At 47.5% G+C, this 24690-nt stretch overlaps 1 protein-coding gene across 1 annotated transcript in view; it reads left to right on the plus strand.

Annotated features, from left to right (window-relative positions):
* Positions 1-24690, plus strand: part of AGBL4 (AGBL carboxypeptidase 4) — a gene marked incomplete at both ends in the record, with an annotated part of 1399565 nt that overhangs the window by 1250324 nt on the left and 124551 nt on the right. The window contains 2 exons of the mRNA XM_081220343.1: positions 3194-3283; positions 14285-14399. Of these exons, the coding sequence (XP_081076469.1) occupies positions 3194-3283; positions 14285-14399 (205 nt within the window). The remainder of the gene's footprint in view (positions 1-3193; positions 3284-14284; positions 14400-24690) is intronic.

The raw sequence follows: 24690 nt of genomic DNA on the forward strand, positions 1-24690 counted from the left end.
TGGGCTCATTGTTCAGCTTCTTTGCCACCCTGGCTTTGTTCAAGCATACTTCCTTCATCATCCGTGCTATCTCCACCAAGAATATGTTTAATTGGCTTTGCACGAGTCTGAGGATTTGGTAACAGGATTGGGGTGGGAGTGGAAGTCCCATGTCACACCACCTCAGAGCTGCTACATTACCTTAAATTGATTTTGCAAATGAAAGCTAAAAGCTAAGCAAAGGAGACCCATCCATTTTGCCTAAAGATGATTATAATGCTCTTTTATGGCCTCCTAAATGACAAAGCAATTTGTTACCTGCCTGCGTCAACATTTGCTTATATTAGCACCCGAGATGCTTGATTTTTATTAGCCCCACGTTATTATTTTATGAAGACGCAGGGGCTCAGTAAAATTAGTGTGCAAATAGAATGCCCATTTTGCATTTCCCTGTGGTCAGCAGAAATGCTGAATGCAATTGAGTTGATACCAGGTCAGGGGAGACATCCATAAAGATAGCCTTCACTGAGACCTTGGTAATGTCATTTTTCATTTCTACGCTGCTGGGATAGATGGGGTCAGTGTTAGTGTGTTTTAAAAGGGCTTGGTGACATTTTGTTTTTTGAATTTTAAGTGAAAAAGCAGTATAAATACTAAGACATAGCTCAACTCCCACCAGCAATAAGGGATGAAACCAAACTCCCTTGTGTACATTGTAGATGGAAACGCAGTAGATGTAGAATCTGATACTGCTGTTATTGGATCCAGGAGGAGACAGACAGGGTAGTGAATGGGGCACTGGGCTGGGACTCTGTCACTGCTACTGCGTGACCTTGGACATGTCCCCTCCTTCTGTGAGCCTCAGTTCCCTCACCTGTAAGATGGAGTTGATACTGTCCACCTCACAGAGGCATGATGAAGATTAAATAAGATAGTGTGTGTCTAAATTTCTTTATAAACCAGGATCTATATGAGTATGTTTTACTTATTAAGTGAATAGCCAGTTCCTGAGCACCTTTCCACACAGAGTCCTGGGGAAATCATAACATACACCATGAAAGTCACAGTTTCTCTCTTGAGGAGCTTGTATTCAGTCCAGGAGATGTTCAGGTACCTAACTTCTCTTTGAAACCATAAACGTCTTAAGAGCAGGTGAGCCTTCTCTCTCTCCCTTTGCTTGTAAAGGTGCTGAGCATTGAGCCGAGAACAGAGTGAGTTCTCAAGTATGCATTTTGGCTTCATTATATGTTTTGCCGTCTTATAGGGACCTAATATTAGGGAAGCAGTGACCTCAAAACTGGTCACCCAATAGACCAGGCAAGTTCTGAGCTTTCAGATCCAGGTATAATAGGGTTAATTTTTTTTTTTTAATTTTAGTCTCTGACTTGATGCATCAATTGTTGGGATCATGAATCACATTTAAATAACCTGTCCTAGCATTTCAGAAGCAGAAAGCCAGTTAATGATCTCTGCCTTCCCTCTCCCTCCAGATCGTCCTCTAATGTAGATGGGATCCTTTCATTGAACTCCTCTCAGTGTTCATGTCTGAATTTCCTTCAGGTCATTGTTCTGTTCTGTGTCAGTCAGTCCTTCTGCCCATGGCTAAGCACTCTCTTCCTGCCCCTCCTTTCTAGGAATGTCACTCTTGGCTACTGCTTTTGTCTAATAATATATTTGCACAATGCTAAACTTTATTATACAAATGAGACTTCCGTAGAGGCAGCAAAAGCGTGGGCTTTGACTTTGGCCCATAATTTTCTACTTCTTTGTATGTCTAAACTTTTACTGGATGATGAATATTGTGAACTATACATTGTTGAATATCTGGATTTTGGTGTCTTCCTTTAAAGAGAGTTGGACTTCATATAGCAGGCAGTCAATTTTGTTGTTGTCTTTGTTCAGCTTGAGGCTTTTGAGATTTATTTTAAATTTTTGTTAGAGTGAGTCTAGGGTGGTTTAGCCCCACCACTAAGGCATGGCCCTTCTGGATTCTCTACCAAATGCCTGAATGATCAATGCAGACTTCCACTTTGGAGGTGGGAGTTCAAATGATTCCTAGCCCTGTATGAGCCCTGAGAATGTGCAGTTCACAGCTCCCTGGTCATTTTTTCATGACATCATGGAGATTCACCCTGTATATGCACATCTTGGGACCCAGCAAAACTCATGAGGACCCCTTTATGGATTCCTGGAACTCTTTTTCTACAGAGCTCCCTCTTCTCTGAAATATACAGAATTTCCCCACAACCACACCTGGTTCAGACTCCCTGAACTTCAATCTCAGTGATATTTCCATGCTCTGTTGAGGATACCTCTCTCTGCTCTTCGGTCTGGGGTGCGCCTCCAGGCAAAATACCAGGGCAGTCATGGGGCATACCTCATTAGTTTTCCTTTTCTCATGAGTTAGTCTTGCACTGACTCTTGTTCAATGTCTGAAAAGAGTTGTTTTGTATATTTTGTCCAATCTTCTAGTTGCTTAAGATGAAAGAGAAATCTGGTCCCTCCTACTTCATCAAGGCCAAACAGGGCTTGGATTCTAATCTCAGCTCTACCCTATGTAGCTGTGTAGGTAGAACTTGAACAAGTTATATAACCTCTCTGAGCCCCAGTTTCTGCCTCAGTAAAAGAAGTATTAACTGTCATGTTTCTGTAAGGATTATCAATAATGTATAATGTGCCCGGCACAAAAGGTGTGTCGGGCACATTATATACATTATTTATAATCCTTAACCCGACACAAAAGATGCTATTTAAATGGCTATTTAAATGGCAGCTGCTACTATTACTAATATAAATAGCTACCTTTTTTACTCCATCATTTACTAAATTTTTACTGTGTACTAGGCAATATGTAAGCTTGTTAAATTATGACAGCAACCCTATGAAGAAACTATCCACATTTATAGATTAACACATTGAAACTCAGAAAGGACACACAACTTGCCTAGTTTCATGGTCAGTGGATCTGGGATTTGACGTTGCTCTTATGACTTCTTCAGATGATTGTAATATTAATATGATCAATTGCACAGAAGGACAGAAATGTAGTTATTTAATATTGGGTGACCAGGGACATAATACAATTAGTAGTTTTAACCCAATGATTTAAGGGATAAATGTAAAGCACCCTTTCCCTGCCCCTCCCACACACATACATAACAACTCCCCATCTCAGCTGTCCTCCTTAGTAACCTGCTTCCATTTTATCTTACAGACAACCTTCGGGAGGGGGCAGAGCAGAAGGTGGTATTCATCACAGGACGAGTCCACCCGGGGGAAACACCCTCTTCATTCGTGTGTCAAGGTGAGTTGCAAGATCTCATGGGCATCCCATGTCTCCCCCGCACATCCATCTGGGCCACTGTGATGGCCTCTGGGACAGTATGGTCACATGCAGAGTCCTTATCTTGGATGAGAATTTACTTCACTTCTCAAGAGGCTACACCTGATCTCCATTAGTATTTGTTTCACTAAATGTTCATTGACTACACGTATGCATGGAAGAAAGAATGAATGAATGAATGGATGGATGGGTGGATAGATAGTTGAATAGGTAGAGTTCTCCTGTATGTGCTAGATTGAGGATGAGAGTCATAGAGTCGTCTACACTTCCTAGCTTTGTTTTACATGTCTCCAGTGGTTTACAAAAAAATAAATCTGGCCTCCTCCCACCCACCATCACCCCCACCACCAGCAACAACAAAATTCTGGCCCCAGGTCAATTCATATATTGGCAGAAGTGTGGTGGGCTGGGGAAGTAAGAATTGAGAATTATCTATTCGTTCAGTCAATAATTCACTTAACAAACAGCTTTTGAAATACTGTACCAACCATGAGAAGGAATGCATGCTTCATATCAGACAACCAGAGGTAAATAAGAGGTAATTTCTCTTCTCAAATGTATCTGTTTGTAATTGAATTTTTATTTATTATTAAGTAGTTAGTCCACATAAAATATGTATTTAGTCAGCAGTATATATACATGCGTGTATATATACACACATATATATTCAATTAGTCAGCAATATAAATATATTCAATAAATAGTGTATAAATAGTAATTTAATGAATGCCCAAGTTCCCACCAGCTTAAGAAGCTGAATATTATCTATTCCTTTTAAATCCTCTGTCTTTCCTTCCCCCTCATACAGATAACCATCAGCTTGAATTTTGTATTTGTCCTTCTTAATAGTTTTACTACACATGTAAGCATTCCTGAACAATGTATTTTTTAGTTTTGCATGTTTTTGAACTTTATAAAATGGTATCATTCTGTATGCGTTGGAACTTGTATAGCTGTCATTCACTTGTTTTCATCACGTATTCTATTCCATGTCTGTCTATACCTCAACTTACCTATCCATTCTCCTGAAGATGGACCATTAGGTTGTTTACAGTGTTTTTTCTTACAGACAGTGCTGATACAAATGCGTCATATTTGTATCACACAAATGTGATACATAGGTGTCGTCTTGTGGGCCTTGCGCACGTGTGCAGATACTTTTCTAGGGTGTATAACTGTGGAATGCAATTGCTCTGCAAGTGGCTCTGCCACTTCCCAGCAGTTCGGTTTCCTCAAATGTAAATAAATGATTATATCAATATGTATCTGTGAAGGCTGTTATGAAACTGGCATGAGATGAACGTAAACAAACACCCAGTCCTGTACCTGGCATACAGCAGGCCCTCAAAAGATGTCACCCCCTTCCCCATGGGATCTGAGAAGATGAAGCAGGTAATCTGCTTTATAAACTATAAGGCACTCTGCAAACACATATGGGTCTTGATTTTCCCCGTTCGTATTCTTACAAGGCTGTGGTTAGGCATCACTTCCTCCCTCTTGGTTTCAGACAAGGAGCCTGAGCTTCAGGGAGAGGAAGTGATTGCCCAAAGACAAGCAGCTCATCAGAGGCATGGCTGGGGGGTCTCAACTCCCCGCTCCAGCCACCTTAGCTGCCTCCTTGGCATTCTCACATCCAGCCTCCTTCTTCCCCGCACTGTCCTTGCAATAACCTCTCGCAGGGCCCTCCTGCTTGTACCAGCTTCTTTACTGGCAGCCATCTGTCAGTTACTAAACTTGGCAGCAGCCTGTTCCCCAGCTGATCAGATGCAACTCTTTTGTCCTTATTTGTGAAAAGGCAGTAGCCTTACCATCAATACTTCATCCCTGGGAGCCCAAACTCCCGTGCTCATCCCCTCTGTGGGCAGCAGACAGAGGGCAGGGCCACTATCGCATTTTACAGAGGAGGCCTGAGGCACAGAGAAGTCGAGAAGCTCTCAGGTGCTCTCTCTGTTGACCCTGCTTTCCCCCAAAATGAGTCTGGATGGTGCTGAGTTTATCGATAGACTCAGTGCTGTCTATCACTGAGGCTTTCAGTCAATGTTCACTCCTTGATGGAGGCTTTAATGCCTTCCCACTACCTTCTCAGGATCAACTCCAAACTCCTTGGCATGACACTCCCAATTCTCCATGGTGTGGCTCTTGCCAGGGGGCCTTGGCCTCATTAGATCCCAGCTCCACACAACTTAATCCCTGGACACTCTTCTCCCCACCACTGGGCCTTTGCATCTGCTGCCCCTCTGCCTAGGAGGTCTTGTGCCCACTCCTTGCCACCTGGCATATACCCTTCATCTCCCAAGGTTCATTTCAAGTACCTGCTGTGGGCCCCCTGGCCCACTCCCTTCAGCCCCCTGCTTTGTGCCTGCCTTGTGGGTTACCCAATGGTCATCTTTTGTGCCCGGATTTGTTATGCATTTGATTTATATTTGTTGCTCTCCCTTTAAACCTAGCTGTTTGAGACCCAGGGCTGGATCTTAGAGTGTCAGTTTCCACATCTGTAAAATGCGCATTGTCTTGTTCATTTCATGGGGCTGTTGTGAGGAACAAATGCTGTCTTGGCTCTTGGACGCTAAATCTGAGTCCAGAAAGAGGAACCTCCAGTTCACGTAACCAGTAAAGAGAGGAGGGGGCTTTGAAGCTGGGTCTCCCAAGCCTGTGCACGCTCTTTTGCCCCCTGGGGAACAGGAAGCACTAGAGGGCCAAGCTTTCTGCCTGGAAGAGCACAGTGATCTGGCCACCCCACAACAACCAGTACATTTGACACGTGAGACTGAGAGGCTCAGGGGAGAGAGGTGGCTGACCCAGGATCACACAGCTAATTCATGGCGGATGTGGTGCTGGGACCCATCTCCCCAGTCCTGGTCTTCCTCTGTCCCTATCTCTGTAACTGCCACTTAAGACAGAATTCACCCTTCCTGAGGCAGCTCAAGACAGGCAGGATTCCCCCACTTTGCCAATGAAGAACTGAGGCATGGTCTTCCCCAAGGGCCTCCCAGCCCCCTGGGGACAGCCCAGGCCACAGCCCCATGGGGCTCAGCTGGGGCTTTCTTCCCCAGACCCAGCCCTCAGCCGGATTCCCCTCCCCAGCCCACCTTGTTCTGGGGAGGGCAGGAGGGTGGGTCTAAGGCCTGGAAGATTGATTGCTGAGGTGCCTTTGGTTCTGTTGACTCTGTGTCCCCATTAACTGGCTCAGTGACCTTGAGTGGAGGACAAACATTTGGGGCCTGCTCATCCCCATCTGGCTGGGACCTCAGTTGTCATGACCAAGCTGCTGATGCACCTGCTGCTGGGAGTAGAGTGAAGTCCTGTCGTGGCAGGGCTCTGGCGGGGGTGGCATTCGTGGGGGGAGGGCTGTGACTTCCTCAAGGCTCTGCATGTTGGGGAGACGGCTGCTTGTCAGTCACCCTCTACTGCCCCCAACCCCGCTCCTGGCCTCTGTGAGGCCAAACTGTCCTTGTTCTCCAACTACGGTGTGGGAGGTCAAGGTCACTCCCATGTGGCTCTGTAGCAGAGTGTGTGTGAGCTGTTGTCTCTGGAGCTACGCCACCTGGATTTGAAGCCCAGCTCCCCCACTTGGTACAGGATGACCTTGGGGATGTCCTAGAACCTCTCCTTGCCTCAGTCCCTTTATCTCAAAAGGGAAATAATAATAGGGATCCTACCTCAGGGTTGTTGTGGAGATTAAATGAGTTAATAACCATAAAATATTTAAGATGCTACTTGGAATGCAGTCAGCACTGAAGAAGTGTTATTCGTAGGGGAGGAAGTAGCATTCATGGAGCATCTTTTTTTTTTTTTGCGGTACGCGGGCCTCTCACTGTTGTGGCCTCTCCAGTTGCAGAGCACAGGCTCCGGACGTGCAGGCTCAGCGGCCATGGCTCACGGGCCCAGCTGCTCCGCAGCACGTGGGATCTTCCCGGACCGAGGCATGAACCCGTGTCCCCTGCATCGGCAGGCGGACTCTCAACCACTGCGCCACCAGGGAAGCCCCATGGAGCATCTTGCAGGTGCCCAGGATGGTTCCTCTTAACCTTACTGGGAACCCAAACCCAGGCGTGTGACTCCTATACCACATGCCCTGCCTGCCTCGCCTCCTTCCCAAAATAGCCGCTAGCTGAACCCTCCTCATTTACCCATGTGGGAGACCACGGAGCATGTCAGAAGTTTGGCCAGGACCACACGTCAGATCTCTGACTTCCAGTCGAGTGACTGTTCTTGCACTGAAGCTTTCTGGAGTTGTCGGGACATGGCTCACTGAAAAGTCCCACCTGCAGAGCTCTTGCCCCCTTCAGACCGTTCATAAATGAATCGGTTAAGCCCACGCGTATGCAACATGACCGTGGAAGGTGTGCCACCCACAGGAGACAACATAGGCGTGTGCATCGCTGAGGCTTTAGACTTGAGCAGCCCTGAGTCAGAACCCTACCACTTCACCTCCGCGCTGGGGACCCTCGCTCGGCAAGTCCTCAACTCTCGCAGCCTGTTTCTCTGCCTATAAAATGCGGCAGCCATGTGGTCCTCCAGGAGCTACTGTGAGGATTCAGGGAGCCCTGCTCAATGTGCCAAGGGGCCCACCAGGCCCTCCCTCTGGGAGCTCACTCTTCAGGGGTGTCCTGTGCGGGCAGGGAGAGGAGGGGGGGAATACACACACACACACACACATTCACAACCACCAGGACACCAGGACCCAGCACAACCTAGCATTTCCCACAGTGAGGTGGTGACCGATGCCCCTTTCTCCCTCCCCTCCCCAACTCTGTTTTCCTCTGTTCCTCACCTGTTCTCCATCTTCCCCCTCTCTCCCATACAGCCTCACAGATGCCTGAAACTGGATCCCTAAGGGGTTGTCACGGGGCCTTTTGCTTCCCCAACTTGTCCTTTCATTTGTGAAATGGGCAGAGTTGGGGATAAGAGGGTAAGAACTTAGACTCTGTGAACTTCAGGCTCTTCAGGGCCAGACTGCCTGTGATTCCATAATTTGGGGCCCTTGGGCTCAGCTGAGGGCAGACAGGGCCCTGGTACACAGTCAGGGTGGGGTCTAGAGTGGCTCCTGCCGCGTGACCCACATTCTGAGCCCAGCAGAGACCCCAGCCGACTGTCTTGCTTCAAGCCTGGGCTCTTCCCGTTGCAGTATTCTGCCTATTAGCCGGAAACGGCAACAGTAAACCTTATACAGAACTCTCTAGAGAAAAATCATGTGAGCATATATGCAAATCATCCTGCAAATCACATGCAAATAGACTCCTGGCTCTTTCCATCTTGGCTTCGTGGAAAAGACACCACTTCAGGCCAGTAGAACTGGACCTGAATCCCAGGCAGGCCCCTGTGAGACACTCGGCAAGTGTCTCACCCTGACTTTGTTTCCCTGTCTGCAAAACAGAGCCAGTGAAATTACAGGTCAATCCAGCTACTGAACATACAGTGCCCATCACAGGTCCATATTTTATTCATTCCTTTCTCATGTATCTGTTGAGGACTTTCCAGGCCCCAGTGCTGAGCTGGGCACTGACAAAATCATCGTAAAAATGTAGAGTTGTCCTTGCCCTCCTGGAGCTCACAGCCTGGAGAGAAAACAGATTTGCACAGCAGATGCAAGCCTCAATCCCCCAAACTCAGAGGTACTGGAAATATAACTTTCCTTACTTTTCTAAAACTGAACTCAGTTTCCATTTTGAGGCCCCATTATGCCAGGGGCCAGAAACTTAATCTCAGTCATTTTGGTGTCACCTTTCCCCAAGATTGTGTGATTTAAGCCAAGATTATTGATGCTCCTGGGGGTGGTAGACAAATAGTCTTGTCATCAGTGTCATCATCTATCCACACGGCTTCCCCTCCATCAGCGGCTTCCCCGTGACTCTCTGGGCTTTGGTCACTGCAGAGCCCCTGCAGGTCACCACCATGTCAGACCCTGCCTCCTGACTTCAGGCCTCTTTATGTTTGCTGGCACTCTGCTAGGTCTGTCCCCCTATTGCCACCTTGTCACCCTTCAGGACATCTGTCCATTATTATAACTTCCCTCCAAACCACATTCCATGCTGTAGCCAGGGGAAACTCTCCAGAGCCCAGATCTGACCCTAACCTTGCAATGGCTCTCCTGTGCCCTTTATATTCTTCAAGAGGACTAACAAGTCCCCACTTACCTCTCCCACTTCTCTCTCAACATCCTCCCACCCTCACACCTCCAACCAAACCAAATAAGAGCAATGAGTGAACAATACACTTCCTATGTGCCAGACACTTTGCTTACATTAACTCACTGAGATCCTCACAATAACTCACATGGTAGTTATTATTATTATTTTCTTCGTAACTGATGAGGAAACTGAGGAACCAAGAGCTTAAGACCACACAGCTAGTCCAGTTTCAGAGTCTGTGCCTTTCTTTCTTTCTTTCTTTCTTTCTCTCTCTCTCTCTCTCTCTCTCTTCCTTCCTTCCTTCCTTCCTTGCTTCCTTCCTTGCTTCCTTCCTTTTTGGCTGCGTTGGGTCTTCGTTGCTGTGCACAGGTTTTCTCTAGCTGCAGCAAGCGGAGGCTACTCTTTGTTGCAGTACACGGGCTTTTCGTTGCGGCATGCAGTCTTCTCATTGCAGTAGCTTCTCTTGTTGCAGAGCACGGGTTCTAGGCATGTGGGCTCAGTAGTTGTGGAGCACGGGCTTAGTTGCTCCGTGTCATGTGGAATCTTCCCGGACCAGGGACCGAACCCATGTCCCCTGCATTGGCAGGCAGATTCTTAACCACTGCACCACCAGGGAAGTCCCTCAGAGTCTGTGCCTTTAATTACGAAGCTATGCCCCCTGGAATTGAAGAGCTCTAGCAAATAAGCTGTCTTCTTTCTCACCTCCCAGCTTTTGTGTAAGACCCTCACTGCCTGGGACACTGTCCCCTGGCACCCCTTTCATCTGGCTCACTCTACTTATCCTTTAATTTGCCATGGCCTCTTCCTGACCCCCAGGCTGGGTCAGGAGCCCCCTGGGTTCCCAGAGCTCCCTGGGCTTTTCCCACCGGAGCCTTTGCCAGTGGGTACAGTGGGAGCTGCTTGCTCTCCATGCACCCTTTGAGCAGGAACCTCTCATGCATCTTGGAATGCCAAGCTCATGGCAGGGACCTGGCCCTGTGAACGTTTGTGCAATGAGTGATTATCAGCACAACTAACCCTCTACAGGAAATCCCCTACATATGAATGAGTTCCGTTCCGAGAGCACGTTCGTAAGTCCGTTTGTTCATAAGTCCAACAAAATTAGCCTAGGTACCCAACTGGCACAATTGGGTACAATTGGCCATAGATTACTATAATAGGTTTATAATACTTTTCACACAAATAATACATGAAAAATAAAGAAAACATTTTAAATCTTACAGTACAGTACCTTGAAAAGTACAGTAGTACAGTACAGCAGCTGGCATCCATGGGGCTGGCATCTAGTGAACAGGCAAGAAGAGTTACTGACTGGAGGAGGGGGAGGAGGTGGGAGATGGTAGAGCTGAAGGATCGTCAGCGATAGGACACGGAGGGCGAGCTGCCATGTCACTCTCGCCTGACCTTGATGGCACAGGTTCTGGTTCCTTGCTGGATTCAATTTTGTTTACCCTCTTGAAAAAATGATCCAGTGATGTCTGGGTAGTAGCTCTTTTTCTTCTCATCATAGACGACATGGTGACACTGGATTGTATTCTGAACTGTTGCTGCAACCTTCGTGTACCATTCTACATTCGGGTCCCGTGCCTCAAAAACTAACAGTGCCTCCTCAAATAAAGAAAATCCCCTTGCCATTTTCTGTGTCATGAATCTCTTCAGTTCTTCAGTTACTTCTTCTTCCTCTTGTCTCTCTTTGTCCTTTCTGTGGGCCTCCAGTTCCATCAGGTCTTCATTAGTAAGCTCCTCATGTTACACAGCAAGTTCAATGAAGTCATCCTCTTGCAAATCTAGCTTGAAATAAAGATACAGTACTACCGTACTCTATACAGTACTGTACAGTAGAGTATACAAAGCACAACTACTTGTAGAGGATGCACGCACATGACAGTGTACATGTGAACTAACTTATGTGATTGGACATTCGAACGCACGTTCACATCTTTGAAAGTTCTCGACTTGAAGGTTTGAATGTAGGGGACTTACTGTACTTTGTTCAGGTTGAATGAATTCCTGGGACCAACCTACCAAAAGGCATTTATTAGGCACCTGCTTTGTGCCTTGCGCTGAACCAAGTATACTGGGAGAAATAACAGTAATGAATGTTCAGTTGTGGTTTGCCTGGTGAGGGTCATCGTGGCCAGGCGAGGTCGGCAGGGCGGTGAGGTCTGCCGCCCAGCTTTCATTTCAGATCCTCTGCCACTTTTCCTTCTTCTCCTCCAGCCTCTCTAGCCTCCAGCCCTGCTTTCTTCCACCTTCCTGATTACATCAGCTCGAAGTAAAGGACCTGCAAACTTGTTTACCGTAGGGGCAGAGACTGATCTCAAGGGGGTGGATTATGTCTCCCAGCAGGAGAGAGATGATTCTCCTCACTTAACAGATGAGGATTCTGCTGCTCTGGGGGAGAGGAATGAAGTAGATGGAATCATGGGCTGTTGATGTGGGTTGCATCCTTGGGAAGCCCTGGATTCTTTCTTCTAAATTTATCAATGAACCAAAACTAGAACCCCAGTTCTCTAACTGCTGGTTTGTTGGCTTCTCCAATTGAGTATCCTTGTCCCCAAATCCCATAGTCAGTCAACTTCACAGACAAGGACTCCTGGTTCTAAACTGCATTCTATTTTTTTTACTACTCCACTGCCTTTCAACCTTTGATCTGGGTGAGTTTATGAGAGCACATCACAGTGTTCAGGTGCTGTGTCAGGCAGTCAAAATGCAGGGGTTCTAACCCTGTCCCACATCAGTCTTCCAGATTAGGTGTTGTTACCTCTATATCAAGATGAGGAAACTGGTCAGAGAAAGCTAACAGCCAGTGAAGAGTCACAGGCAGGTCCCCAAGTCCACACGTTCTCTGCTTCCTTGGTCCATGCCGTGCTTTGGCCCATAGCGGGGGATGGCATTTCCTCTCCACTCCGACTTTCTCCGACATTTCTTCTCATATTCCTCTTCACTTACCACCCCCTCCCACACCAAATACAAGTGGAAGATCTCCTCCCAGTTTCCTGATCAATAGGAAAGACTTCTGTTGAACAGTATCTGACCTCAAGCCAAGAAATGAGTCTAAAACCTCTGCTTTCCCTGCCCCATACTCACTCTGGGTGGCTGCAGCCTCCGGTCTGGCTTTGTTTCCTCTCATCCTTTTATTAGCTGCCTAATCGGCAGCCCAATTAATCTGCTCATCTGTGAAGGAGGATGGCTCACGATGAGCTCCTCCGTTTCCAGAAGCCATCCTCTGAGGCAGCACGGCCAGGCCCTGAGCACAGGCTGGCTCCTTGATGGAGGGCTGCCCCAGGAGCCAGGGTCAATTAGTGGACAGATTAAGCAATTACTAGCCCCTAACAAGGGTGCCTGGCATCATTACCCTGCCTGTTTACTGGCAAACTACAGCTTTCACATGAAGACCAACAAATAAATTAGGGCATCTGGTCGACTGCCGCTTCTCCGGCGAAGTAAATGATGTCCGACTGGCTCTCAGCTGCTGATGGATTCTCAGCCCCGGCCTAATGAAAAGCCCAAGATGTCCCTCACTGGTCATGGCAGCTCTGGAATGTGCCTCTGAGCGACTTATCATTCCAAGGGCTAAGTGCCTGCCACTGGGCATGTGGATTGTTCTTAGTTACCCCGCTGCTTCCTCCTGTCTGGCTGTCAAAACCTACTTATCTTTCAGGGCCCAGCTCAAAAGCTTCTTTCTCCTTGATGCTTTTCCTGCTCTCTCCAGCAGGAGAGGGGTTCTCCTTCTGTACTTCTGGGAGGGTTTTGTACTCCCCTATCAATTTCCAGCATTACAGGAATTTCATGGAATGCCAGAGCTCCATTTTGCCTATTTTTCTCGGGTCTCTGATGAATAAGTAGAAACGTGGAGAAAAGGAGGGACAAGGCAAGGACTCAGTCCTTGTTTACTCACCCCCTCTCCTGTAGATATATGCAGGCCATCGCCAGGATATCAACGACAGCAGCGACAGAGTCAGGTTTGCCCTTCAGGACAATCCCTCTGGCTATAGTGAAGAGGGCACATTCTAGAGGTGGTTGCTGTCGCCTAAGCCAGATGTGGTTGTTCTCATCCAGGCCAAGCATGATGGTGGCTTAAAATAGAAGAGAGGCAGAGGGATGGAGATGAGGGGCAGATTTGCTAGCTTCAAGGAAGAGGTTTGGAGACCACCTGAATGTGGGAGGAGAGTCATGGAGAATTCAACTCTTCTAAATCTGGTGACCTGAAGGCGAGGTAGTTGTTGGTGCCAGTGAGAAGCAGAGAGGGCAGCCAGCCCCAGAGTCTGGGAACAGAGGACCCTCAAAGTGGGGAAAGGAGCAGGCTTGGGGGCATTGACAAAACCTCCCTGTCCTCTTGGGACTTCTCCTTTGTGTTTCCTGGTGCACCCATCAGCCACTTGAGGACTGAGACCCCTAAGGTCCCTGACTCCATCGTCATCCAATCTGATGTCAGCCTTTAGCTAACAACGCGTCCATTAGGGAGCAACTCTAAATTTATTGTTTAGAGTTATCCTGCCTCTCCCCCATCTCTGTCTGTCAAGACCCAGGGGCCCCTCCAAGGCACAGCTCATATGCTGTCTTTTCCTGGAGGCCCACCCTGTGCTCTTCAGCAGGACATGCTCTCCTCCAGCCCATGAGCTTCAATATTACATCTTGAACTGCCTCTTGGAAACAGACATGTTATTTGTAAAATTCACTGGGCAACACTTAATCCATAGCCGTGCATTCACAGTGGCTAACAACATAGGCCAAAATCACCTCTTGAGCTGTGTTTTCCCAGCTGAGGGAAATGTGCTTCTCCTTCCTGAAACACTTGAGGTTAACCCAGGTGCTTCTCTTTCTCCAGGGATCATTGACTTCCTCATAAGCCAGCACCCTATTGCTCGTGCCCTACGGGAACACCTGGTCTTCAAGATTGCACCCATGCTCAACCCTGATGGCGTCTACCTGGGCAATTACAGGTGAGGGATGGGAGAGAATGCTTGGAGGGTGGCGTGGAAGCAGGAAGAAAAAGGGGATAGCTTTCTGAGGAAGAATTTTCAGACTACCCATGAGTTCATTAGAGGAAGTTTCACCCTGGCTCTTGAGAATGTGAGTAATGGGCCTTGGCTGTTTCATTCACAGTCATCCAAGGTCACTTGCTGGAGTTTTCTGGGCAGCTTGCTGGACCAGGAATCAGGAGACTTAATATCAGTTTTGGCACCTACTTCCTGTGTAACCTTGGGGAATTCACTTTCCCTCTCTGATGCATTGCAGTTTCTCTTGCATAATTAAGACAATAATTACTTACCTGGCAGGGCTCTTGTGAGCATCAAAAGAAACGGTGGCAATGAACGTGCTTTGCGGAATATCGTATGGTGGTGATAAAGGTTACTGTTTTGTTTCCGGGTTTCTTCTTGGAGATTATTAATGAAGGAGAGTAGCATCCCAGATCACGTGAACAGCATTTCGATTTGGTGTGGGCATACCAGCTAGCCCCACACTCACTCAGGCACTTACATCTTGAACTCTTTCTCCTGGCTTAGCACCATAATTTACAGCTGAAAATTCCACTACCCGGGGAACCATCTGCTGAGAGAACATTGAATCCTCTGAGAGTGTTATTACCCTTATTTCACGGTTGAGGCAACAGACTGGCCCAAAGTCATACAACCAGTAAATCATTGACTGTCTAACTTCACTGCCTAAATTATACAGCTTGAGAGCTGATTAGTTCCACAACTCTCAAGGTAACATTCAAACTCCCCAGCTTTGACGCAAAGCTCTGTGTGACCTGGTGCCTCACCTCCCACCCTCTGGTCTTAGAACTGTTGCTCTGGTCACTCTAAGGGAGGCCTGGTTCCTTACACAGGTCCTGTTGACACCTGATACCTTACCTTCATAAAGACCCTCTGTCCAGAGCCTCCTGGTCCCTTCCTCATCTCACTAACCCTTCCTCACAAGTCAGCTCATGCCGCTTCTTCTAGAAAACATTCTGCAAACCCCCAAACAGAATTGGTCATTCCCTTCTCTGAGCTCCCACAGGCCTGGCTACTGAACATGTCTTATCCTATTGCATGGACCCCACTGGTCCTAAAGCCACCAGAGGGAAAGCACTGAGCCTTAATGGTCCTTGTGTCCCCAGTGCCTATTAGCAGGGATCAGCACATAGTAGATGCTCAAAAAGAATTTGGTGGATGTGAAGAAGGAAAGGGATGACTTTACTGATGAAGGCACTAAGGCTCAGGTATGAGATGGGACTTGCCCAAGTTCAGTGGCAGAACTCAGACCAGAACCCACATTGCCTGACATCCCATCAAGTCCATTTTAAACAGAGCTGGTTTCATGCCTTCCCAGAATGTGACAGTTGGGTCCGCAGGGGCTTCCTAGTACCCCTGGGTATGAGTTAGAGAGAACCCATGGGATGCATGATGCCTTAATTAAAGACAGTTTTGCTTCCTCTCTTAACTGGCTCAAGCGATGGCTCATCAGCACTGGCAGGTTTTATGGCTGCTGCAGGCCTGGGAGCAGTGCCTTTCCACCTTCCCTGGACAGAATACACTGTTAGTGATAATGTTGGTGGAAGGACCATTTGATTGATGGTAACATTTCTGTTTAATTACAAGAGTGGTCGTGGTCAGAGAGAGGTCAGTACTGTTCACTACACACACTTATTTATGTCATCATCCGCTGTCCGGGGGTGACCAGTTGGAAAGAGGTCTGTGACCTTGGCCAAAATGCCTCCTCTCTCTGGGCTTCAGATGGCCACAGGGCTGGTGCTGGGGAGCTGGCTGCTTCCTACATGCCCTCAAGCTGTCCAAATTTTGTGATTTGGGGATTTCAGGATAAAAGAGCTCCACTCCTCAGAAACGGTTCTGTACCAAAGTTTAAAAGCCCTGTGTTCTCCTAGTGAGAATGTGTGATTCTCGTTATGAGAGTCGAAGAAAATCTCTAACCACAGGCATTAGTCCTGTTGCTAAAATAGCTGAGTAGCAACAAAGAGCCTATCATAAGAATTCACCATTCGAGATTGGGAAAATGTGAAAAATAGTAATCAAGACTCCAGATGGAGATCTTCAAGGTGCCTTAGAGGTCCTGTAGGCCAGCCCCGGCACGGTGTCCCGTGGTTTGGCGGGACTTGTCCAGGCATTATAGGGGAAGAAAGATTTGGAGTTCAAGTGAATTTGGGAAACATAGAGTTAAGCAAAGTCAAACAAGTTCTTTTGCAATAAAACTTTTCAGTTTTTTTGTTGTTGTTGCTGTTTTTTTTTTTTTTTTTTTTTTTTTCTGTGGTACGCAGGCCACTCACCGTTGCGGCCTCTCCCGTTGCAGAACACAGGCTCTGGACGCACAGGCTCAGCGGCCACGGCTCATGAGCCCAGCCGCTCCGCGGCATGTGGGATCTTCGGGGACCAGGGCATGAACCCGTGTCCCCTGCATCGGCAGACGGACTCTCAACTACTGTGCCGCCAGGGAAGCCCAACTTTTCAGTTTTGAATATGCTAATAAACGGGAATCCCAAGAGGGGAATATAGTGTCCAGTGTTCCCCAAAGGAACCCTTTTCCTAAAGAGCTCGCTCCCCCTCCAGCCCATCACCCGCTCCACCACTACCCCGTCCCCAGAGGCGGCAGGGTTTCTGAAACCCAGTCTGGGAAAGGCCACTACGAGAATTCCGCTTGCCACCCAGCACCGTGTGTCAGGCGTTCACACACTTATTTGATCCTCATAGCAACTCTATGGAGGAGGGTCTCTGAAGCTTTCTCTGCTCGCAGATAATAAAAACCTACTCAGATTGGCGTGAGTACAGGAGGAAAAGCAGGAGGGAGTCTGGGGGGAGGGGGAGGAGCGAAGGACAGAAGACGGCAGGTGGGAAGGAAGGATGCTGGTCAGAACCTGCGGGCAGCACACAGAGCCCCACTCACAGGCCGCCTCGCAGCGCTGGGGTCAGCCCCACCTCCCTCACGTGCTCCCTGACCTTCACTCTCTACACCTCCTCTGAGGACATGCAGTCTCTCAAGCCTCAGTGACGTTGAATAACCTGCCTTACGTCGTGTGGCCTGTGAGGAGTGGGCAGGGGTGCAGGTGTGCCCCAGCCAAGCTGTGCTCCTGGGCTGTCCTGTACCCCCTGCTGACACCACACACGCCAGACCCAGTGAAGAGCAGCAGACAGGCCCGTCCTGCAGGCGCCTCTTCTCCGCCGACCCCGCTTCCTCTTCCTCCTTCTCCTTCCTCCACATTAAAGAACCATGTAATCTAGTCTAGGAAGGAGAGTAAGACTTCCCAGATTTGATCACGCAAAGCTTTTATTTAATAATACAGGTACCGGGCTTCCCTGGTGGCACAGTGGTTGAGAGTCCGCCTGCTGATGCAGGGGACACGGGTTCGTGCCCTGGTCCGGTAAGATCCCACATGCTGTGGAGCGGCGGGGCCCGTGAGCCATGGCCGCTGAGCCTGTGCGTCCAGAGCCTGTGCTCCGCAACGGAAGAGGCCACAGCAGTGAGAGGCCCGCGTACCGCAAAAATAAATAAAAGAAGAATAATAATACAAGCACCTATTCCATGGTATTTATAGTAGAATAGACAAGGTGCCCTCTAGCATTTAATGGCCGATGATGGCAGCTGTCCCATGAGAGAGAATGCATTTTATGTAAGAAAGCAGCAGTGTTTATTTACTAGACCACTGTATGTGCTCCCAGACTCTGGCTTATGGGAGGAGTAGAGAGGGCCAAAGTTACAGCAACCACAGTGCACTCTCCAGTGGCCCTCTAGGACAGTTAGATGGTGTAACGGTCGAAACAATGATACTACGGCATCTAATAAAAACACAGAACAACTATACCCTCTGTCTCACTTACTACACTGCAGCAACACTGGCCATTTTTTTTCAGTTCAGGTCTGAGGTTTGATGCCACTTCACAGAAAGGCCTGCCTAGATTCTCCAAAATAAATTCGGTCTCCCATTACACTCTTTCAGAGCACTCTGTACTGTCCTTTCAGAGCCCTGGCCCCAATTTGTAATCACGTGATTATCTATTTAATGACTGTCTCCACCTCTAGACTATAAACCCCGTGAAGTCAGGACTTCATCCCCAAAGCCTGGTGTGGTGCCCAGCATAGAACCGGCCTTTGATATATATTATCTGAATGAATACATACACACCACAGCAGTGTTTTGCAACTGTGCCATGGCACGGGGCTACGGTCCCCAGGCAAACTAGTCATCTCCACATGCCGTCAGCTCCCAACACTTTACTTTCAGCAACACGGCCTCCTAAGCCCAGTTGTTTTGATTTTACACTGTTGTGACATAAATACTATGATGAGCTGCTGTAGTGATTTAGTGAACTCTGGGTTCAGAGGCACACTTTGTTATTGTACATTACATCTAAAAACCACCTTTGATCATTACCGCGACTCTCTGAGAAAGGAAAGTCAGTTTTTATTATACCCATTTGAGCAAAGGGGAAACCAAGTCTGCAGAGGTGAAGAGCCTGTTCAAGGTCCTGCGGTGTGTCTAGGACTCTCCACACTCCCAGACACTGCCTGTGCCTTACAAGCTGGAGGTGGAAGCAGAGAACTAGCAGTCTAACTTTCCCCACTCTCCTGAGCCTTCTAGTCTTGGGGCAAGACACTTCTCTCCCCTGGCCTCAGTTTCCCCCTGCCCTCTTGGAAGAGGAAAATGAAGTGAAAGGCACTCTTCATCATTTAGTAGAAGTACTAGGGAGAGGCTCTGTCAAGAATGGTACAGCTATAGCATGGATGAACCTTGGGGACATTATGCTAAGTGTAATAAGCCAGACACAAAAAGACAGATTTTTTATGATTCCACTAATATGAAGTACTTATAGTACTCAAAATCATAGAGACAGAAAGTAGAATGGTGATTTCCAGGGCTGGGATGAGGAGCGGGGAAGAGAGTTATTGTTTAATGGGTATAGAGTTTCGGTTTTACCAGATGGAAAGTTTTGGAAATGGTTGCACAACACTATGAATACTTAATACCACTGAATTGTACACTTAAAAACGATTAAAATGGTAAATTTTATGTTATGTGTATTTTATCACAATAAAAAAATAATGGTATGACTTATCAATGCAATTTGAGCATCTTTGGAGAGTTCTAGGGGCATCTCGGGGCTAGGAGCTTTGAGGGATGAACGCTGTAACTTCAGGTATCATAGAGCCAAGAGCTACAAGGCAGTGGTTGGAAGGCCTTTGGGGTCGGGGGTGATCGGCTGAGTCAGGCTCTGGTGGCTGGCGATTCTCACTGTCCTGCTGTAGGTGTGGCTGTCCCACACAGTGCGACTCTTGCTCTCTCTATCTCTGCCACGTCCTCCTCCCCATCACTTCCTCTACAGAGAAGACAACCTCCATCCCCACCTGTACCCCACTGCGCCTGTGTGATATGCCAGTTGCCTTGCATTTGAGAAACAGACTCTTCATCTCCATATGACAATATGAAACTCTGCATCAGGTTTGCATTTCTTAATTAGGTGCTTGTCATTGTGTATTCCATAGAGCCACGTATAAGTAAATAGTCACAGACCTTTGAATAAATTTATTGGTTTTATTTATGTTCCTGGGCATAAAAATCTATAATTACCAGGTACAGCCTCCATATAACCGGTATTTAATGACAATTACTTTTTGTTACCATAGAAATGAGTCCAAAGTAGTTACCCATAATTTCTCATTTCCCAAACCTCACACACGCTGAATTGCAATATTACCATAGTAATTGCCCATCAGTCATCATAAAATATGCAGTTACCCAAAGGATAGCAGGATGCTGTGGAATTTCTCATTTTGGGGAAGCCTCAGTGCTTCTTGGGAGTGTGGAGGTGGGGGAGAGGAGCAGACCTCCATGGGTGGTACAGAAATTATTCAGCTTTATCGCATGACACTGTAGACCCTGTGGTGGAAACGGATGCTGCTACGACCCGCAGAGTCGCAACGCATTATGTCACTCGACCCTGGTGAGCCTCATATAGCAAAGAATGCTCCAGCGCAGTAAATCCAATTTAACTAAGGTTTGTCAGGGCCCTGCTGGGTGTAGGTCCCTGTGCTATGCCTTAGGGAAGCAGATGGAAATCAGAGGCGGTCCTTGGCAATAAGAAGCCCAGTGTTTGTACTAGAGGCGTGAGTGTGAGGCTGTGGAGGCCTAGGCATAATCAGAGCTAATGTCTAAGTGCCTACTAACCACACATTATATATATATCATCTCCTCTGACCCTCACAACAGCCCTGTGGTGGAGGTAGTATTATGGCCCCTTTTTAATTAGAAACGCAAATTAGGGCCCAGAAACACCAAGGAACTTTCCCCATGTCCCCCAGCAGGAAGGTTTACAAATCCAGGCAGGCCAACCCTGGCCTGCTACAGATTCATGCCCCTGCTACACTGTATCCTGAAAGCAGGGAGTGCTTCTTTCTGACTGGGGGTGAGGAGGGCGGGTTTTTGAAGGGTGGATGGAATATAGGAGTTCACCAGACATAAAAGGAGATAAGGAGAGATTTGCACAGCAAACATCATTAAGTATGGCAGAGGGTGAAACATCAGGGGAAGTATTTCCAACACGCACACATACATGCACACACACACACAGATACACACAGATATTCACACCACACGAGACACATACACATACACACACTCACCCACAGACATTGGAACTGACCACCCTTGCCCACCTCAACATCCAAAGGGCGAAACATTTTTAACTGTCCAAAATAGAATAGAACATAACATTAGCTGTGTAAAATGTAAAATACATGTCAATATTCTATTTGTTCTTTGACAGCATAAAACTGCATTTTTCATCAACTAGAAATGGAAACAGAGATCCACTGCAAGTTGCCTCACCAAGCGATATCTGCCAGCCCCTTCTCACTGTGCCTCCTTCCCCACCCAGGCCTCATGTCCCCCCACCTTGCTGCCTCTCCGTAGCCTCATCAGCCTTGGAGTGGGATTGGGAGCTCAAAGACCTCTTGTTCAATGCCCTGCCCAGGGCAGAGAAACCTTAAGAAGTGCTGCACTGATGCCAGCTCTGACTGGTAGGGGGTGTTTATGTCCAGGCTAAACCTGATAGCTCATCACTTCTGCTTTCTACCCCTGAAAGATTAGTCAGGTTCTGTCCATCTTTTACATAGCAGCCCTTCAGCTGTTTGAGGATTGTGTGTCCCCACTCCTCAGTCACTCTTCCCCTGCCAGCTCCTGTTCTCCAGCCTGAGCATCCCCAAAGCCTTACAAATGTTCATATGTAATCTGAAATCCATTCCTCTCCCCGTCCTTACCGCTGTGCTCTGAACATACTCCAAATGTTTGTCATGGTCTGTATTTGAGGCATGGGGTCCAGGATGGAACAGTTACAATGATGAGAATGATGATGATGATGACAGTGGTGATTTTTTTTTTTTTTTTTGGCGGTACGCGGGCCTCTCACTGTTGTGGCCTCTCCCGTTGCGGAGCACAGGCTCCGGACGCGCAGGCTCAGCGGCCATGGCTCACGGGCCCAGCCGCTCCGCGGCATGTGGGATCTTCCCGGACCGGGGCACGAACCCGTGTCCCCTGCATCGGCAGGCGGACTCTCAACCACTGCGCCACCAGGGAAGCCTGATGATGATGTTTTTGATGACGATGATAGTGGTGGTGGTGATGATGATGAATAGTTACTATCTATTGAACCTCCTGGGCCTGACCCTATTCTGGGTATTTTGCATGTATTGTTTAATTCTTAGAACAACTCTCATTATTCTCATTTTACAGATGAGGAGACTGAGGCATAGGTAGATTAGGTTAACTCCCTTAAGTTCATAGAGCTAGCTAGTGGCATAGGAGAAGGAAGGGACCACCACAAGCCTAATTCTGGGGATGTACTTCTCCTGGTACAGCCTACATGCGCATCACTATCTGACACTGAGCTCTCATCAACCTAAATCTTTCCACTTGCATTCCTGCTAAGTCACAACCCTCACCCCCCCACCCCACCTTCTCTGAGAACCTTACAAGGAGGCATGGACTGGGCAGAAATCATGCTGCCTCTTTGAACAAAGAGGAAACCAAGCCACAGAGAGGCTAAGTAACTTGCTCAAGGTCACACAGGGAGTGAGCCACATAGTTATTTAAGATGAAACGCAAGTGACGCAGGGTCCAGACAAAGCCCTACCTCCCAGAGACTCTCTCCCGCTTTATGTAACCTGCATGATGTTTCTACAGAGGCTGAAAGGACACTGGGGCAGGCAGCGTAATCAGGTGTCTAACCCACGAGTGCACACCGCTAAAACCAATTATTCAAATGAGCTTCCCAGCCAGGTTCCTCAGAAAAGGCCAGATGGCTAGATGTCTATGGAGGCAGCTCCCCATCTCTGTCCCTGCAAGCAGCTGAATAGCCTTTCAAAGTTAGAGTTGATAGTGAGTTGATGTTAATAATTGATTCTACAGTGAAGACAGGCCTCTGAGGAGACAGTAAGCCAGGATTAGTGGCTGGAGAGTCCAGAGGAGCAAAACAATATGATAGAATCAAGAACTTTATCATTCCCGGTCTTAGTTCCTAAACTGCTGCTGGAATAGTGTCAGTTCTCTATGTGCGATCCTTCCGGGGCTCCCCATTGACCATCAGAAGCAGCCTATCCTCTTCAGCCTGGTCTTCAAGGCGGACACAGCATCCAGGAAGCTCCTCCTCAGCTTCCTCTCCCACTGTCCCCCTTGACCTCCCCCCTTACACAAACGCTCACCCGGCACACACTTTGTCCTGAGCATCCCCAGGGATCTGAGGTGGGCTTGGCCATGTGCTTGCCCTCAAGGAGGAGTCGCTGGTGCGCTGACTCCTGAGAGGAGAGTGGGAGTTAGTTGGATGAAGAGATGAGCAACACATTCTCTACCAAAGGAATAATAATGTTAAATAACAACAGTGATGATAACAATGCAAACATTAGTGGAATTATACAAGCTGTCATCGGACCCTATTCTAATAGTTTTTTTTTTTTTTACATCTTTATTGGAGTATAATTGCTTTACATTGGTGTGTTAGTTTCCGCTTTATAACAAAGTGAATCAGTTGTACATATACATATGTTCCCATATCTCTTCCCTCTTGTGTCTCCCTCCCTCCCACCCTCCCTATCCCACCACTCTAGGTGGTCACAAAGCACGGAGCTGATCTCCCTGTGCTATGTGGCTGTTTCCCATGAGCTATCTATTTTACGTTTGGTAGTGTATATATGTCCATGCCACTCTCTCACTTCGTCCCAGCTTACCTTTCCCTCTCCCCATGTCCTCAAGTCCATTCTCTAGTAGGTCTGTGTCTTTATTCTTGTCTTACCCCTAGGTTCTTCATGACATTTTTTTTTCTTAAATTCCATATATATGTGTTAGCATACGGTATTTGTCTTTCTCTTTCTGACTTACTTCACTCTGTATGACAGACTCTAGGTCCATCCACCTCATTACAAATAGCTCAATTTCATTTCTTTTTATGGCTGAGTTAATATTCCATTGTATATATGTGCCACATCTTCTTTATCCATTCATCCGATGATGGACACTTAGGTTGTTTCCATCTCCTGGCTATTGTAAATGGAGCTGCAATGAACATTTTGGTACATGACTCTTTTTGAATTATGGTTTTCTCAGGGTATATGCCTAGTAGTGGGATTGCTGGGTCATATGGTAGTTCTATTTGTAGTTTTTTAAGGAACCTCCATACTGTTCTCCATAGTGGCTGTACCAATTCACATTCCCACCAGCAGTGCAAGAGTATTCCCTTTTCTCCACCCCCTCTCCAGCATTTGTTGTTTCTAGATTTTTTGATGATGGCCATTCTGACTGGTGTGAGATGATATCTCATTGTAGTCTAATAGTTTTTTGTTTTTTGTTTTTTGCGTTACGCGGGCCTCTCACTGTTGTAGCCTCTCCCGTTGCGGAGCACAGGCTCCAGACGCACAGGCTCAGTGGCCATGGCTCACGGGCCCAGCCGCTCTGTGGCATGTGGGATCTTCCCGGATCGGGGCACGAACCCATGTCCCCTGCATCAGCAGGTGGACTCTCAACCACTGCGCCACCAGGGAAGCCCTAGTCTAATAGTTTTTAATGTATTATTCTCACTGGACATGTAGGGGTGATAACTCATCATGCTCTTTCTTCCACTCTCAGCCTACTTCCACCAATGTAGGCGGAGATATAGGAGTCAGAAAGATAGAGGTCAGAATATTAGCTTTATTATTGAAAAAAGCAGAACTTGCAAGGCATGGCTTATATCTGTGACCAAAATGGACCTC

Source organism: Mesoplodon bidens (genome assembly GCF_964165515.1).
Source record: "Mesoplodon bidens genome assembly, chromosome: 2".
NCBI classification, from domain to species: domain Eukaryota; kingdom Metazoa; phylum Chordata; class Mammalia; order Artiodactyla; family Ziphiidae; genus Mesoplodon; species Mesoplodon bidens.